At 25.9% G+C, this 17,505-nt stretch overlaps 2 protein-coding genes across 6 annotated transcripts in view; both read left to right on the forward strand.

Annotated features, from left to right (window-relative positions):
- Nucleotides 1–5,304, forward strand: part of LOC132920783 (inverted formin-2-like) — a 54,143-nt gene extending 48,839 nt beyond the window's left edge. For all 5 annotated transcript variants that reach the window (XM_060983447.1, XM_060983445.1, XM_060983446.1 and 2 more), the window contains 8 exons: nucleotides 130–1,097; nucleotides 1,190–1,488; nucleotides 1,574–1,690; nucleotides 1,792–1,932; nucleotides 2,762–2,943; nucleotides 3,113–3,225; nucleotides 3,689–3,864; nucleotides 4,253–5,304. In XM_060983447.1, coding sequence (XP_060839430.1) covers nucleotides 130–1,097; nucleotides 1,190–1,488; nucleotides 1,574–1,690; nucleotides 1,792–1,932; nucleotides 2,762–2,943; nucleotides 3,113–3,225; nucleotides 3,689–3,864; nucleotides 4,253–4,468 — 2,212 coding nt within the window. In that variant the 3' untranslated portion in view covers nucleotides 4,469–5,304. The remainder of the gene's footprint in view (nucleotides 1–129; nucleotides 1,098–1,189; nucleotides 1,489–1,573; nucleotides 1,691–1,791; nucleotides 1,933–2,761; nucleotides 2,944–3,112; nucleotides 3,226–3,688; nucleotides 3,865–4,252) is intronic.
- An 8,990-nt stretch (nucleotides 5,305–14,294) lies between these two features.
- On the forward strand, nucleotides 14,295–16,796 carry LOC132921347 (histidine-rich glycoprotein-like). Its single transcript, XM_060984329.1, has 2 exons — nucleotides 14,295–14,453; nucleotides 16,101–16,796. Exons 1-2 carry the CDS (start codon nucleotides 14,442–14,444, stop codon nucleotides 16,536–16,538), a joined length of 450 nt encoding a protein of 149 aa, XP_060840312.1. The 5' UTR covers nucleotides 14,295–14,441; the 3' UTR covers nucleotides 16,539–16,796.
- The last annotated feature ends 709 nt before the right edge of the window (nucleotides 16,797–17,505 follow it).

Genomic DNA, 17,505 nt, shown 5'->3' on the forward strand with positions numbered 1-17,505 from the left:
AATAGTAAAATATTATGTTAGAATTTATATTAATAAGTACTTATTATTCTTATTAAAAAAAAAAATTGATAAATAAAATAGTTGGACACAATAAAGTATTAATAAAATACATTTTATTTTTTTTTTCAGTAATGACATTTGGAATTTGATCAACGAAGTCATCTGTAATGATCCACAAGCAATATTGGATATATACCGAAAAACTTCAAAAACACATTCTACGGGGTCTCAAACTGACGAGAAAAGACTTAATAAAGGTTTATCTCTGAATACCCGTCGCTGTAGCTTAAATATACCAAAAGATAAACGAACTACTATTAAACTTAAAAGACCGTCACTACCCGCCCTTCCAGTCGTCAACAAATTAGACGAACACACTAATGTTAACGGGCGCCATATTATTAAATGTTCTATATTTACTCAGACAGACCGTGCGTGTTATTGTGACGGTATTGGACTTACTGAAGTTGACTCTAATCCCGAGCTGAATAATAACAGTCCAAATTTGTTAGATGTGAACTATATAAAAAGTGATGCTTGTAAATCTCTTGAATTATCATGTGAACGCTCAATAATACCACCTTCACCATTTCTGTCAAATCCTTCAGGAATTCCGCCTCCTCCTCCACTTCCAGTTTCATCAGGAATTCCACCACCCCCACCACCACCACCACCACCTTCGTCATCTTCATCATCGTGTCACAAAATTCCACCAGCGCCACCACTTCCATCAATAGGAATATCACCACCACCGCCACCACCACCACCTTTACCCGTTATGGCACCTCCACCACCACCTTTGCCCGTTATGGCACCTCCACCACCTCCGTTGCCTGAAATGGTACCTCCGCCACCTCCTCCCATCACTGGATTAAGGTCTTCAGAGCTAAATTTAGTACCAGAAAAGGCACCTCAATCATCTACGGCATTGTTATCGTCAATGGAGTTATTGGGACTTGGTAAAACTATTACGAATATTACTGATGGTCATAGGACAGTACCTACAAGAAGAACTAATAACAATATTAAATACTACTCATTACCAAAAACAAAAATGAAAACTTTGAACTGGACCAAGGTCAACAACCAATATTTAGGTAATGTTGAAATAATTGTATTAAACGAGCCAAATTTGAATATTTAACCAGTTGTCTAAATTGTAATATTTTATTATATGATGCATTTTCAGATAAGTCGGTTTGGTCGTCGGCGGACCCTCCTAACTTAACTATAAACTTCAGGAAAATTGACGAATTGTTTTGTCAAAAACCCAGGGCAAAATCTTCACCTGCTGTTTTGTCACCAAACGGTGTTTCTAAAGCGAACGTTGTGAATATATTAGATAACAATCGGAGCTTAGCGATTAACATAATGCTGAAACAGTTCAAATCCGGTTCGCATGAAATTTTAGAAGCACTTCAAAATGGGATATCAATTCCTCTTGAGAAACTAAAAGGTCTTCAACGGGTTTTGCCCACAGACGAAGAGGTAAATATAGGGTGAATTTGCATGGTTAAATAAATAACATTTTTAATTTAATAACACGTTGTTTCTTACTGTTTTTAATTCTTAGATAAAATTGATAAAAAAAAAAGACGTCGATCTGTCTTTTGTTGGATCTGCCGAACAGTTTTGTCTGCAACTCAACAGCATATCCAACTATCAATTGAGAATAAAACTCATGATTGAAGTACGTTATAGTTTTGGAATTTCACGATGATTTGTGTACAATAAATATATTGTTTTGAAAAACTGGTATTTATTTTATTATTTATATTTTTTTTTTTTTAGAAAGAAGAACTACCTGCCATAGTATCAGAAATACAAAGTCAACTAGAAAGTGTCAAAGAAATGTGTGATGACCTGATAAAAAATCAGCCGTTCAAGCAATTCCTGTCCCTAGTGTTGTTTATCGGAAATTACCTAAATGCTGTAAGTAGTATATATTTGTGAAGTATAACAAAAAGAAAATAATTCAAAGGAAAATATAAAGAGCAACTTAAAAAAAACATAAATTAAGTATAAATTAATTTAGTTTGAAATCAAATTATAATAATACACGAGCTTGCGTTAATAAAAAATAATTATAATAGCTGTTTTGAGTATGAGTCATTTTTTTAATTTTATTATATTTTAAACTATTATTTATTCAGGAATTCTAATACAAGAAATTTTGAATAAATAAAAAGAATAAATTATAAATATTTTTATCTTTAGTTATATCCAATAAAAATGTAATTACTTTATTTTTGAATCTTATCATAAATACTTAAAGTTTAGTTTTTAATGATGTTGTACATATTGTGTTTGTTGACATTAAGTTTGATCTATGACAACTTCTAGCCATACTTTATATAAGATTCTATACATAAAACAACATGTAACTAATATTAATTCATCAGAAGTTTTAATTATAATACTAACAAACTTTATATACTTTACTGTAAATATTATTATTTTCTTATTTATCTATATTTAAATATATGCTTTTCTGTTGTAAAATAATTACAAAATTACTCATATTTACAAATTATTTTAAGTATTAATCCTGATATTAACATATATATATATAAATAATGTAATAGTTTGAAAATATTAGTATATAATTCATAACTGTAGATTTAATTGCCAAAAACATAATAATAATGACTTAATATACCAATATCAACGTACATTTGTGTTTTCGTGTTTTCTTAATTTTTATAAAGAAATATTTATATAATAATATATATTTCTTTATATTTCATTATATTTTTTTCAGGGAAGCTATGCTGGTAACGCGAGCGGATTCACTTTGGATACGTTGCCCAAATTGCTCGATACCAGAGCCAACAAACCTAGAGTGACTTTTCTCCATTTCGTCGTCGAAGTAGCGCAGACGAACAAAATGGATGACATACTGAGTTTCACCAAGTACACTGAGGCGCTCAGGAATCTATCCAGGTAATAAAAATAATAAAATAATAATTTTATTTCTAATGCGTATACATTTTTTTTTAAATGTATAAAAAAATAACTGCAGTGAACTGTACACAATTGATATGCGATACGCAAACCCAATTTTAGTAATTTAGTTTATTTATTTGTTTTTGTTTTGAATTCCGTACTATAGGATATCTTTTTTGTCGTTGGAAGACGAAATAAACATCAAAACGAAACAGATCAAAAGTTTGCATCTACAGTTATCAAAACAAATGAAAAAACAGATATGTGATCAATTCTCAGGCAAGTGCTACAATCGCGTAAAATATTAAATAATTATATAAGCTATAGAAATATAATTAGTTCAATTAATAGTCCATATATCCAACGTAAGGTTAGGTTAAGTTAGGTTTATCCAATACTCTATTATTTTTATTATGATTTAATTTACTACTATAATTGTTATTATTTTACCATTAAAGGTATTTACTAATTAATTTTCAACATCATAATTATATTTTAAACGGTTTTATATGCATAAAGTAGACATACGAGTTTTACAATGCATAATATACTCCGTTCACAAAAAGAATATGGTAAGCATTGTATACTTCGTAAATAAAATGTTAGCGTAGTGGGAAGTTCATTTTAGGTGGTTATTTCGAAATACAAAGCGTTTAGGATTGTGCGCAACCACATTCTCTTGGTGAACAGAGTATAATATATTTATATATTTTAATAATTTAAGTGTTTTTAAACTGTTTAGATTTTATAAAGCAAGCCGTCATTGATATCGAAACTCTAAACAATGAGTATAAAAGTGCAACGGAGGTAATTCGAAGAGTAGCCGTCTATTTTGGCGAGGACGTTAACAAATTTAAAATTGAAGAATGTTTTGCTTTATTGGGAAATTTTTTCGAGCGAATTGACGTGGTTGCCAAGGTAAAATCATTATTCGGTATCGCCTAATTAGTTAGATAGCTTATCGTGTTGATCGATAAGACACATTGAAACTACTGGTGTATTGGTTGCTCGTGCATAATAAATAATATGTTATTAACATTGTAACGGATCCTATTCCTATAGTTAAGTATATTTAGGTTAGTTAGTCATTAGTCATTACTCAATTACTGACAGCATAACAAGTCACTTTTTTTTTATGCAAGCAATTGAATGGCTTGTATGATGCAACCAAACAAATTACTGTTGTTTTATTAGATAAAATAATTATAATAATTCAATAAGTTTTCAAAAAGCTTAAAACTTAAAAAACTTGTGGATCTATCAACTTTGCTAAAAATAATTCAATTTTTTTTTTTTATTTTAACAGGAAAACATAAATCGTAGAATTCAAGAGGAAAAAAATAAAACACTCGCTGCGGAATTGGAAAAGGAGAAGGATGTTCCGAACATGAAAAGGCGCGCCCGAGGTTCTATGATACCCAAAGATGAAGACGTATGCATAGTGGATTTGGTGTTACGAGACATTAAAAGAGGATCGTTTAATTTAAGAAGCGTGAAAGCTGAAGGCGAAAAGCACATCTAATATAGCATTCCAAATATTTGAATGTTTTGTAGTGAAACACGTGCATATTCCACACCATTTATGTTATAATATATTATAAATAATTCCAGAAAGTTGATTATGTACAACTGTTCTAAATACTAAAATACTGAATCATAAGACTTTCTATCAAAAACTATTCAAAAGTGTCAATTTTAGTAAATATTATCATAAAAACATTTTAGTTGTAATTTTCGTCATACTACAGTTATAATTTTATATTTATTTAATTTCTTTACTATTTTGTTTTTTTTTTTATGGATTATTGTTTGATTTGACTTTAATTCATATACTGTTCTTACCACACTTTGTTTTTTTTTTTTATACAATAATTTAGTATTATATTCAACACCTTATTTATACATTTATATTAACGTTTTCGATGTCTCTTTGTTTTATTTTTTTATACTTTTTCCGAGGATTATGGAAACAACTAAAATATTGTATATTAATGGTTATGTAGGTTTTAAGCTTAATCTACTAGAATCTAAAATATTCATGTTTATTAGATAAGTTATGGATTTTACCGTGCCATTATATGAGTTCAAATTATTTTATTTTTTGATAATGTTTTCGAGTTCAATTTTACTCACGTAATTTCCGAATAAACTGATAAGTTGTATTAATAGAGTACGTAAAAAAATAATGAGTTTTTATAATTTATGATTCGTATTAGAATCTATTTATATTATAAAATTATACGGCTGATAAAACTATGAAACTTTGCGTAAAGACTGTAAACATATTACACAAAAACGTCAAAACTGTATTGCATTTCAGTGGAAAAAATTAAAAATACAATTATTTGGAAGGATAAATTATTTTTGCAGTTACTAACTTTATTTTGATTACAAAAACTAAATTTAAGGTTAAGATATAAAGTACTTTTAAACTAGAATAAAATTTAAAAAAAAAATCTTATTTAAAACCGTATTTAAACTTTGAACACTTAGTTTAAATGTGTATACAATCGTGTCCGAGTACAAAACAGTATTAAAATACTTATATTCAAATAATTTATGACAAGACTGGCTTTATGTATTATTAAAAATAATGTATTGTATTAAGAATTATAAATTTATATTGAACATTTTTGAGATGTATTTAATAAAAAATTATCATACAAACTATACAATAATAAATATCTTAATAAATTATTTATTTATTAAATGCATTCTCGTATATAAGTATATTATAACTATTACGACAAAGTTTTTATATTTTTCATAACTCATATAGTTATTTTAATTATTAAAGATATATTTAAAATCAAGTTAACTTAAGTGAAAAAATTTTAAATTTGATTTATTTGACGCTTTACTTGACCTGTGCTAATGTTAGTAACTAAAATATTTTAAAATGTATATATACAAATAAAATATAAATAATGATTTAAAATTAATAAATTGAATTAATTAAATAAATCGTTCAAGCAAAATAATCAGAAAATGTGCCATGAAATATATTATATAAAATGTTGAACATCGCCACATAAACTATGGAACAATATGTTTATGTAAATTTTATAGTGTTTCATAAGAATTTACTTTTAAGTACAATTATCGACAAGATAAATATCTTACATTTAAAGATAAACGTAGTTTTCATTTTTAATGTTATAGCTAATCAATATTTAATAAAAAATTATGCATTAGTTAGTATATAATACATATTTTATTAATGTACTTGGATACATTTTTTTTTACGTAATTTCAAATAATTAAAATCATAATTCTTATATTTTTTTAACGATGACTAATTTCACTTTTTTGAATAACAGACATACATTTTTAATGTTTAATAATAACATTTTATCATAGTGTCTATACACAAAAATTAAATTTTGAATGAGTAGTTTATTAATTATATTATTTAAAATTTTGATTAGCGATGTGAAGTGGTAAAAGAGTGTCTTATAAAATCTTAGTCTATTCAACTCGGCTCACCAAAACTTTAAAAAGACACTATCTTTTAAAACTTACTACCTAATTAACTATACTCGTTTGGAATCCAATTTTTATAGATAAATTAAAATTTTTTAGTTAAAAATACTTATTGAAAACAATACATTTTACCTTTAGTTATATTCGCATTTTATAATATGGATTTGTATGGAGTAACATATTAAAATAATAATATAATTAGATTAAAAAATAAGATTAAATTAAACGTCCTCGGAAATAATTTTCATAATTAATAACTACTATTTTTATTTCAAGTGCTATTCAAATCTCTTCTCAATTTAATTTATGGTTTATAACTTGTTTATGTTAAGTGTAGACTATAGACAATATTATTACGATTACGAACATAAAACCTTGATGTGTCGTCATCTTGATAACATATGATTAAGAAATCTGTCTGCTAGTAATTATAACACATTTTTATTATTACGTTGACTCGAAAATTAACAATACTTTTAAGGTAGGTAAATAATATAGATTAATTATGTTTACACGTTTGTCTACTGTACAATGTATGATTAATTATACATTGATTATTGATCAACACTATTGAATGAATTGGAATCAATAGGTACTATTAGAGTTTTATTCAAACGAAATTTTCAATAGATATAAAATAATTAATATAAATTACTTTTAAAACAATATGTCAATATGTTTAAATAAAATAAATACTAAAATAAATAATCAACTCATGCAATAGAATGATATATATATTTGATTCTATAAGATGAATCAAAGGAAATAAAATTATTATGTTAGATCCATATACCCACGGTTGACTGTGGTGTATGGCTGAATTTGAAATTTTGAAAAACGAATGGATTTAATCTAAAAAATATAATTTAGAATTTCGATACCTATCAGTTTTTACGAATATATATACATTTTGTCCATCTTAGCTATGAATCTAGAGGCGAGATAAGAATAGATCAAAGTATATGTTTGAATTTGTTATAAATTCAAATGAAACTGACTTTTTTAAATTTAAACTCTTATCTTCCCCTTAAATTTGATTTTAAAATGTGAAAATTGAAAAATTTAGTAAACAATGATTTACAATGGTTTTTATAGAATAAAAACCATAAATTAGATGGTTGATCATAATTAAACTTTATAATGCTCTTAAACAATATGTTATTAAATTAATTATTGTATTAATAATAATATGTTGGCACTTGCTATTGAAAAAAAATTAAATGATTTTTAGTGGAAAATATTGGTCATTACTCACTAATCACAGATTTTTGTGACATTTGTGTTCATGTATATAATCGTCTTACTATCTTTTTAACATTATAGTCAGTAGTCACACACTAATACACTAATGTCTAATAATAACTTACTACGCATACATTCATACAACACGGCAACACGCATTATGCATTTTGAAAATTGCCTATACTGAACTCCTTAACGGTCAGATTAAATTCACTCACTTGCCAATATTAGTACAGACTTCGTATCACGATTGTTGCAAATATATTTTGGAGTAGTTAAAATAATAAAACCGTCGAAATGTAAAAGTTTGGTTCAAAACATGAGTATTATTTATTTAATAAACGCACGTAAACTCAAATTCAATGCAATGTAGAATATAATTAACAGTGATGAATGAACAACGAATTAATAAAAATTACAAATTACAAATGGAAAGAAAAAAAACGGAATAATTTAGTACTATATAATAAATTAATATAAAATAACACATAGGTATAATAAATCGGTTACAATTGACTTAAATAATGTTAAATGAGTTGGGTAAACAGTGCATACCTATAATTAATGTCTTTATACAAATAAATCAGAATTATTAAGCCGGTTACATACACGGGTTTATTATTATTTTACAATAATTGTTTGTTGTGTAACAAAGAAAAATAATAATAATTGTTTATATTGATTGATAATAGGCGTCATACCTACTTATGAGAATATGAGATGTAATTAATAGTACATCATTCATTATAGTAGGTGGACTCAGCGTACATACGATTAATATTATAAGTATATATTATATTATGTAATATGCAATTATTCATTTTCTCCTATCAATGTTTGTTTGATAAACAAATTTAATATATCATATATCTATTGTGAAATACAAATTGTTATACCTAATTTGGTAATTTTTCTATTATTGTATATTTGTATACTTATTTAAAAAAATTAACTATCTCAAATTTAATGTAGCGTATATACTACTTATTAATAAAACCATTATACATTTAATATTTAAATAGTTATTAAACAGGGCGTAATACATGACATATTTCAGTAAAAATTGTCAAGTCCTCCAGCTACACCTTACATACACAAGGTGATTTCCCACGCAATATCCTCCGCCCCATTTTCCTACTTATAATATTAGTCTACTCAAATTTTGATTTTGAAGTTTAATTTAAGGGCTAAATTGTCCAATACATCTGAGATCTTTATATCTGTTTATCATGTTCGTTGTTATCTATTAAAATTTAGTTGAATCGTTTTGCCGCTCGATACCTAATTGCTATATTTATATTATTATCTTTATTTTAATATACTTTATTAATTACTAATAAAGTATATTAAGCTCTGAGATACTTTAATAGTTTATAGTTATATAGGTAGAAACAAAACAATGTTTGTTGGTGGAATGTATGTGACAAATTTGTAATTGCGTATCTGATAATTAATAATTATATAAATGTGTGAGGGATTCCCAGAGATATCAACGGTTCCATTAAAACATACAAAACTGGTTTGCAACAATAATAAAAAAGTTGTTTTAGCCCCAGGACTACAATAATTTGTAACTGTAAATGTCATGGAACCACTTCATGTCAAGATAAATAATGATTGTGTTTTTTTTTTTATTAATGCTGTTTTTTACTAATATGTTCTATATAATATATTTTTATGTAAACAATGTAAGAGTAATTCAAAATTAGAGGATATAATTTATTTAATAATTTTTCAATATCTTATAATATAATAAAATAGTTGTCATATATTTGATATATTTGTCGAATGCAGACAAACAGATGCTGCTAAAACCAAAAACAAAATTTCAGAGTTTCTCTATTATTCCCTAGGACCGTACGAATAAACCATCAAGCAAACACTAAAATCCATCAAAGAAACAGTAATTGGAAATTTATTGTAGACATAAAACAACTAATAATAATATATATGTATAAAAATAATTATTGTAATAAATAATAACTAATATTATAAAAAACATAAATATATATTAATGTCAAATGTCAGCCAATGGCCATCGGCTTATTTCTAAAAAAATAGATTTAAATATGTTTAGTCGTATATTCGTTTAAATTACTACATTGGAATATAGCTTAATTTTTAAATAAATATTCATTTTTTCGAAAATAAGAAAATTTACTTTTTAATAGAAAATTTGAAATTGGTGTACACAATTTTAATCATCCTAAATTTTCACTATAATATTTGTTAACTAGGTATTTAGTACTATTTACTAGATTTTCAAATGACGATCAATATTTTTACAAAAATTAGAAAATATTTTTTGTTAAATACAACTTTTAAGAACTTTTAAACAAGTGATGAACCAACAATTTTATATCGAACCTGTTGCCTATAATTACTTTTTTTTACATACATGGTAATATTTTACTTTTCGATAATGTATTTATAAAAATTTTTATTTATGGGATTTAGTAAGCATAAGAGATAAGAACCATATTTTCAGATATTTAGATTTGTATATTATCATTTAATAAGTGTCTTAGAGTAATTAACATTTTTTTATTGTACATTATTAACACAAAAATGTGGAATTTAAATTTGAACATTAAATTTATTATTTTATTGGTTATTAAATGTATGTATTTACTAGGTCACTAAGGATAGTTATAATCCTTTAATAGATTTCTGGTATTCTTATCCTTAACTATTCAATTATGGTTATACTTCAATTATAAATTATAAATTAGATGTAAAATATTTAGTCAAGTATCTATAGTTAATAATATGCTTTGCAAAATATATAAACTTATAAATGTTGTCTTTAAAATATTCAAGTTGATAATGGTGTCAAACTTATATGTTATATTACGCTATTAAGGTTTCGTATAATAATTGAATTCGTAGTGCTAAAAATCCAGTGTTTCAATTGGCTGAATCATGTGATTTTTTAATATAGCATTTTACCAGGTACTTAGTCGTGTAAAATTGAAAATTATTCAGCTACTATTGACGTCTGGTTATAATGATTAAATAGTAATCAATTATTTTCACAACTGCACGCAATAATAAATATTTACCGTGATAATTCGAATGAAAAAATATTATTATATTATGTTAAAATTCCATGTACGAGTATCTTTGTTTGCTGTTTAATCAACTACCGTGTATGCCGTATGGTGTATATTAAAACGATAATGATATTGACTAATGCGCAATATTTTATAGTACAATACATTTTCCATAAGATTTTTAATGGACAATTTATTTAAATTTTTAAATTAGTCTTAACATAAAAAACACATTACCTAAATGAGTACAATCACCGAACCGACTCACGAACGACGAAGTAGATACGTTATATATATATTATATTAATTTAAATCAACTTCTAACCTCATTAATACCTATTAAAGTGTTTAAAAAATAAAACTAAATTTGATATCATTTCACATGTTAATATGTACCCGTATTTATCCATTTTACTCAAAATGTTAAAATATAAATATGTAATAATACAAGAGATATTTTTAAGTGTTTTGTATGTATATATAATTTTGTTACTGTTTAATATATATTACTATTATTATTATTATATAACGTTATTGACACAAAAAACCATCCTTTGTACAAAAACATATATTTTTAAGTTATGGAAGACATTAAAAAAAAAATTACCAACAATTTACATTCTGTGGGAACAAATAAAAATTTTGAGAAAAAACTAGTTAAAAAATACAACAATAATTTAAATTTAATTTTACTGTTAATGTTTAACCATATAAGAATATATATATATTATATATATATGTATAATTTTTCTATTTTAATTGTCAAACGAAGTTAACAACAGATTCACAGCTACATGTACTTGTTTTCTGTATACGATGAAATTTATAAGACTATAATAAATTATAATAGAAATTGCTTAATGCCCTAAAGGATGTTTTCCGAATACTTTTATAACAAAAACATAAAATTACTAGAAATATTTTAATGATTTGTTGAGGCTACTTTGTACATTTTTATTTAACCATAAAAATACAATAAATAAAATACAAAATTGTCTTTATTTTGATAAAACTACCTAAGTATAGTACCCTGCAAGTACCTAATTTATTTTAGATTCTGAGTGGAATGATAACTACACATTGGATTTATAATGACGACATATTTGTTTTTTTTTTTTTAAATATTTTGTTTTTCATCAGTCATCATTATATTTACAGTATTTCATTATATAAAATAAAAATTAAATAAATAAATAAATCATCTTTTGGTATAATAAAAATGCTTTAATCTTCAACTTTAATAGAGAGTTCTGGTGGAAAATTATATTAATTTTATTTTTTTTAGGGTATAATTTAAAAGTAAAACATAATTGGAAAAATGAAAATAATATTTAAAAATAATTGGTAAAAACTGAAACTATGTTTAACCCTATATTTACGCTATACTAGTTTTCAAAAAAGTCAGTTTACAGATATTACAAGTTACTAGGTATAGGAAATTTTCAATTAATATTTTTTTTGGTAGAACACTAGAACATGAACATGATAACTAAATATACTTTTAAAAATATTTTTGCTTTTTATGATCTTTTTAAAGGCAAACAAAAGAAAATATTGAATTATTTTTTTTTTATTTTGATAAAAAAAATACCTAAGTAAAAAAATATGAAGATGTAATAAAGATTCGTTATAAGTAGTGTTTATAATAATTAAAAAATATATAGTATCGATCTTTTTTGGAGTTAAAAATAAAATTATAGTTGTAAATCCATAAAATTTTAATTTCTTACAATTTAAGTTTAAAAATATAAAATACGGTACTTCGTAAGTAGTTGTTTTTCAAAAAAATACCATTAATACATGTGAACATATTTCAGTGTTATTAAATATTTTGTGATCTGATTTTTATTTAATTTAATATTTAGGTAATTCAGCAAGTGGATGGATTAGTTTTTTTTTCGTCTATTCTATACTATGATTTCCATAGGTATTATTCTACTACTTATACACTATAGTTATTTTCTAAACCAATTTTTATCACAATACATCAAACAATTTTTTTTAATCCAAGGACAAAGCCGTAAATTTAGCTCAATTTTTTCCCGTTTTTACTTCATACAATCTATCAATTAATTTGTTATTATATGTATCGTCGAGTACCATTAGCAGAAAAACCATTCATTGATGATACTCCATGGCTTGAGATGAAATTTTTGGTAAATAATATATAATATTGATTTGCTGTTATAGATTTCGATATAGAACTACCGCTATCAGTTGAATACTGTTTTTTTAGTTGGCATTATATGATATTTTACATGGTAAATACTAAATATTAATTATGTTAGATTGTATTTTATTATATCTAAACATGTTGTTTTAAAAAAAATATATATATATTTTGTATAAATCATTTTACATTTATTATATTTTACCAAACGAATGTTTTTCCTAATACGTACAAGTAATACATTTTGTATAATAAACGTAATGTTTTGCCAATCAACAAAATAGTGGCAACTGCTATCATTGAATACAATATAAAATATAAATAATAATATAGCAGTTCCTTATCTAGTGTAATATACAAGTCTGTGAATTGCGCCAACTACAACTTTAATATAAATTACCACGGATATTGGATAGTATCTAAGAAGAATTCGATTAGAACCATTTTCAATTACTATTGGCACACCATAATGCCGGCATAATAAAATATTATTATTACGATGTTATTATTACAACCGTTGTTATTCACACGCGGATGTAAGTTTACCTATAGTAATTTATGCACGTATAAATTATATTGGGTAAACTCTCAGTTTTTTTCGCCGAAATTATCACGAAGGTCGTTGAATGGATGGACGATGACGTGAGAAGTTAAATTACATGATTGATATAATATAATATAATAATATTATTAATATTATTTCAATAGTATAATGCAATATGTACCTAATGATCGCAACAATGAAATTGTTTTTTTTTTTCTGTTTTTTGATCTCATAATTGTAAAGTCCACCACTGCAAATAGTATATTATTATACATTATACATGTTATATTGTAACTATATATTATACTGGTATATACTTTTTAACGTCGACCTAAATCAATTATCACTACAGATCTTCGACCTTTGCATATGCCATAGAGTGTATGTGTGTGTATTTTGAAACAGAGAGAGAGAGAATGATTGTGAGGGAGGGAGAGATAACTAGCTATCGATCAGCCGGAAAAACCAAAAATACGTATACGCCTCTGGGTCTATAAATTAAAAAATATTATCTTGGTATTAATTATTATAATAACCATTAATAACAACGCAACGTGTAAATAATGACGATATTAATATATTATTATCGTAGTCTTTGTACAACATAACAACTGCAGACCAGTTTTGGTGATGACCGCCGCAAAAACCACCACCACCACCACCTCCACTACCTCATCGTCATCATCACTACCACGGTCACGATTTATATATAGTTAAAAAATATATACACATTTATCGCGATAAAAGTTTGGATGCATTGTAGGCGTTACCGTACTAGATTTACCTCGGCCGATCATTAAATCATGATACACAACAATTATAATAATACGTATATGATTATTATGCATATGCTCGCGCGTGCGAAAAGCCCGTCCGCAGACTTCGTTTATAAGACGGTGCACATCCGACGAACGATCACAGTCGCAACTCGAAGATTACTTACAGTCTTCCAACGTCCGTTAAACTCGTCTTGCAAAAACACACAACCTATCCACTCGCCAACATGAACCGTCTGGTAATTATAATATCTATACATTTTAAGTTATATCGTTACTGGCGACACGTCCTTTTTTACGTCGTGTTAATACCTAACACGTATAATATGATTTTAGGTGAAAATATTCGAAATATTATTGTAATGACATGGCTATATTTTAAACTCGTACTTATGGAAATTCGTATGGTATAAAATATCATATACATGTCAATAGTTCGTAATATAGTTGAATGTTTTTATTTAAATAATTATTATATAATATAGGTAGTATTGGAATATCTTAAAAATCTCTAAATGCCCTTAGAATGGTTTTTAATATTACTCTATAATTTCGTATAAGCCATATTGCACTAAGTAAAGTACCAATCAACTACTTAATAGGTTTTTAACTTTTTTTTGTATGTTTTAAATAATTTTTCTTTTTGTTCGATCTTTGTCGTCCAGCAATATGCCACCTAGAGAGAATTTGCCGAGAATGCTTTCCGCTTAGCATTCTGTCTTTATTATTAATTCGTGTTCCACCACATTCAATGAGCGTACAACATGTAAAATTACACATTTTTACCTTTAGTACTAACCAATATTATAGAACTATTTACATAATAAAGTATAAAGTAAGTTAAGCTTAAATATCCTACGGTTCTCTTATTGAACATATAAATAAGCTCTTTTCTCGACCATTTCAGTTTTGTACAATATTTTTAAACTATAAATGGATACTGGGGTATAAAATATAGTCATTTAAAAAAAAAAATTGTTTACCATACATGTTTTTAGCGTTTTATTTAAATCTAAAATTAATATATTTATTTAAAATTATTTATTAAAGATACTTTATTATGTGAACAATTTTTATTCTCCAATAAAAATTTTACTGATGGGATTATGTATTACACACTATTATTATTATTAATAATATTTATATTAAAATAGTTATTATTGTTTTAAATTCACTCTCGAAAAAGAACAAATAACATTTTTCAGAAAAAAATTAAATTATTTTAGTACATTTGTATTTAGCAAATTTTAAAACATCAAACAATAATAAATAATACAAATTTAAAATTATTACAACATAATTATCGTTATCATAAACTTCAAAAGAATTCTAGTAATTGACTTTATACTACCAGTTTTTTAAATAATCATATAAATAAGATCTAAATATTTTCTTCTTTTAAGTACTTATAATATTATATACGCACGATTTGAAATAAAATTAAAATAATATAACATAAAATATGATTATGTAGTTAATTACCTATTAATTTGTCCTAAATCCAATAAATGATAGTTTTTTTCTTTCATAGTTTAGTTATCATACAATCTATATATATATATCAATGCAATTGCTGTAACGACTAAGGCTAATTATATTATAATATTATTGTTTTTTTATTTAACTATCACAATCATAACTGATTTTCATCAGTACTGGACATGTTTTTTCGATCTAATTGATAAAAATGTTTATCATTTAGTTTCTGATGTTAGTGTTACACGGTGATTTATTTTGGTTTACTAATATTTAAAAAAACAACTTATGTACCATAAAATATAGGCACCAATACACCTATTATATTAATTTATAACTTATAAGTAGATGGAACTATTAGGTAGGTATTGATTGACTTGTGATTTAAATGCATTTTTCGTATTTTCTAGTCAATTGTATTGGTTATCGCATTGGTCGGTTACTCATTGGCTACACCGAACCCAGGATACGGTGGAGGAAGTTCACATGGACAACAAAGTCACGGTGGACACCATGGTGAACACCAAGAGAGTGGACACCACGGTGGACACCAAGAGAGTGGCCACCACGGTGGACACCAAGAGAGTGGCCACCACGGTGGACACCAAGAGAGTGGCCACCACGGTGGACACGAAGAAAGCGGTCACTACGGTGGACACCAAGAGAGCAGCCACCACGGTGAACACTATGAGGGTAGCCACCACGGTGAACACGGACACCAGCAACAACATGGTGGTCATGGACATGGCAGTCACGGCTCATATCACGGCTCACCTTATGGTCACGGCAGCAGTGGTCATGGAAGCCATGGTTCACATCATCACGGACACGGCGGCGGTCACTACTAAAACTTTAATCACAAAACTTCAATGACGTCTCTTTTATCATATTATACTACGTCACCATTTTCTGAGGCGTACGACTAAAAAGTCATAATACAATTGTCGACTCTTTATAGTATTTATTCCATCACTATTTATTCTTCAATTGTAAATTTTGTTATAATATTGTACCTACATAATATAAAATTTCTATTTGTAAACATTTTATTAAAATTTTATTACATAACCGAATAAAAATGTTTTCTATAGAAACAAAAGTAATAATTTGTATTTGCATATAATTAATAGTTAACCTTCTCGATCACAAAAATAGGTATAATATGTGATGGTAAAATAAATAGAATTCATGTTATTCGTCGACGATACGATATACATGATAAATTGACAATAGTAGTTACTCATGGATCAGATCAAGTAATGAATATTATACAGTCATACACAATAATATCGTTTATGCGATGAATTTTACAACTATCGTTATACCTGTGAAATATTAAAATTGTAAGCATCAATTTTAAAATAAATATATTTAGTTTATTTTTATTGGTATATTATCATACATACCTAAATTATATAGTGTGTTATAGTATTGGGTTAATTATATTACTTGTCACTCACCCAAACAAAATTGTAATGAAATTACTTCACATTTCAATTAAAAAAGTAGAGTATAACTTCTCGTTACAAAAAAAAAAACAATTAATAATAGTACATAATCATATACCTATAAATCTATTGTACTATATATATTGTACTTGACTGTATTATCTCACACTATATTGGGGTTGTCTTGTGCTGTTTAATAAAATAAAATATTATTAATTTATAACTTTTTCGTCGAGTCCAAACGGTTGATATAGCGCAGGTGTTCTAAAACAGTTATGTATTTACATAGACAAATAAATTGTAAATGTTGAGATGCATTTCGATATGCACCAAAATTGTTAGTGTATGTTAGTATTTGGTACAGATA

This window comes from Rhopalosiphum padi, chromosome 2 (genome assembly GCF_020882245.1).
Source record: "Rhopalosiphum padi isolate XX-2018 chromosome 2, ASM2088224v1, whole genome shotgun sequence".
NCBI lineage: Eukaryota > Metazoa > Arthropoda > Insecta > Hemiptera > Aphididae > Rhopalosiphum > Rhopalosiphum padi.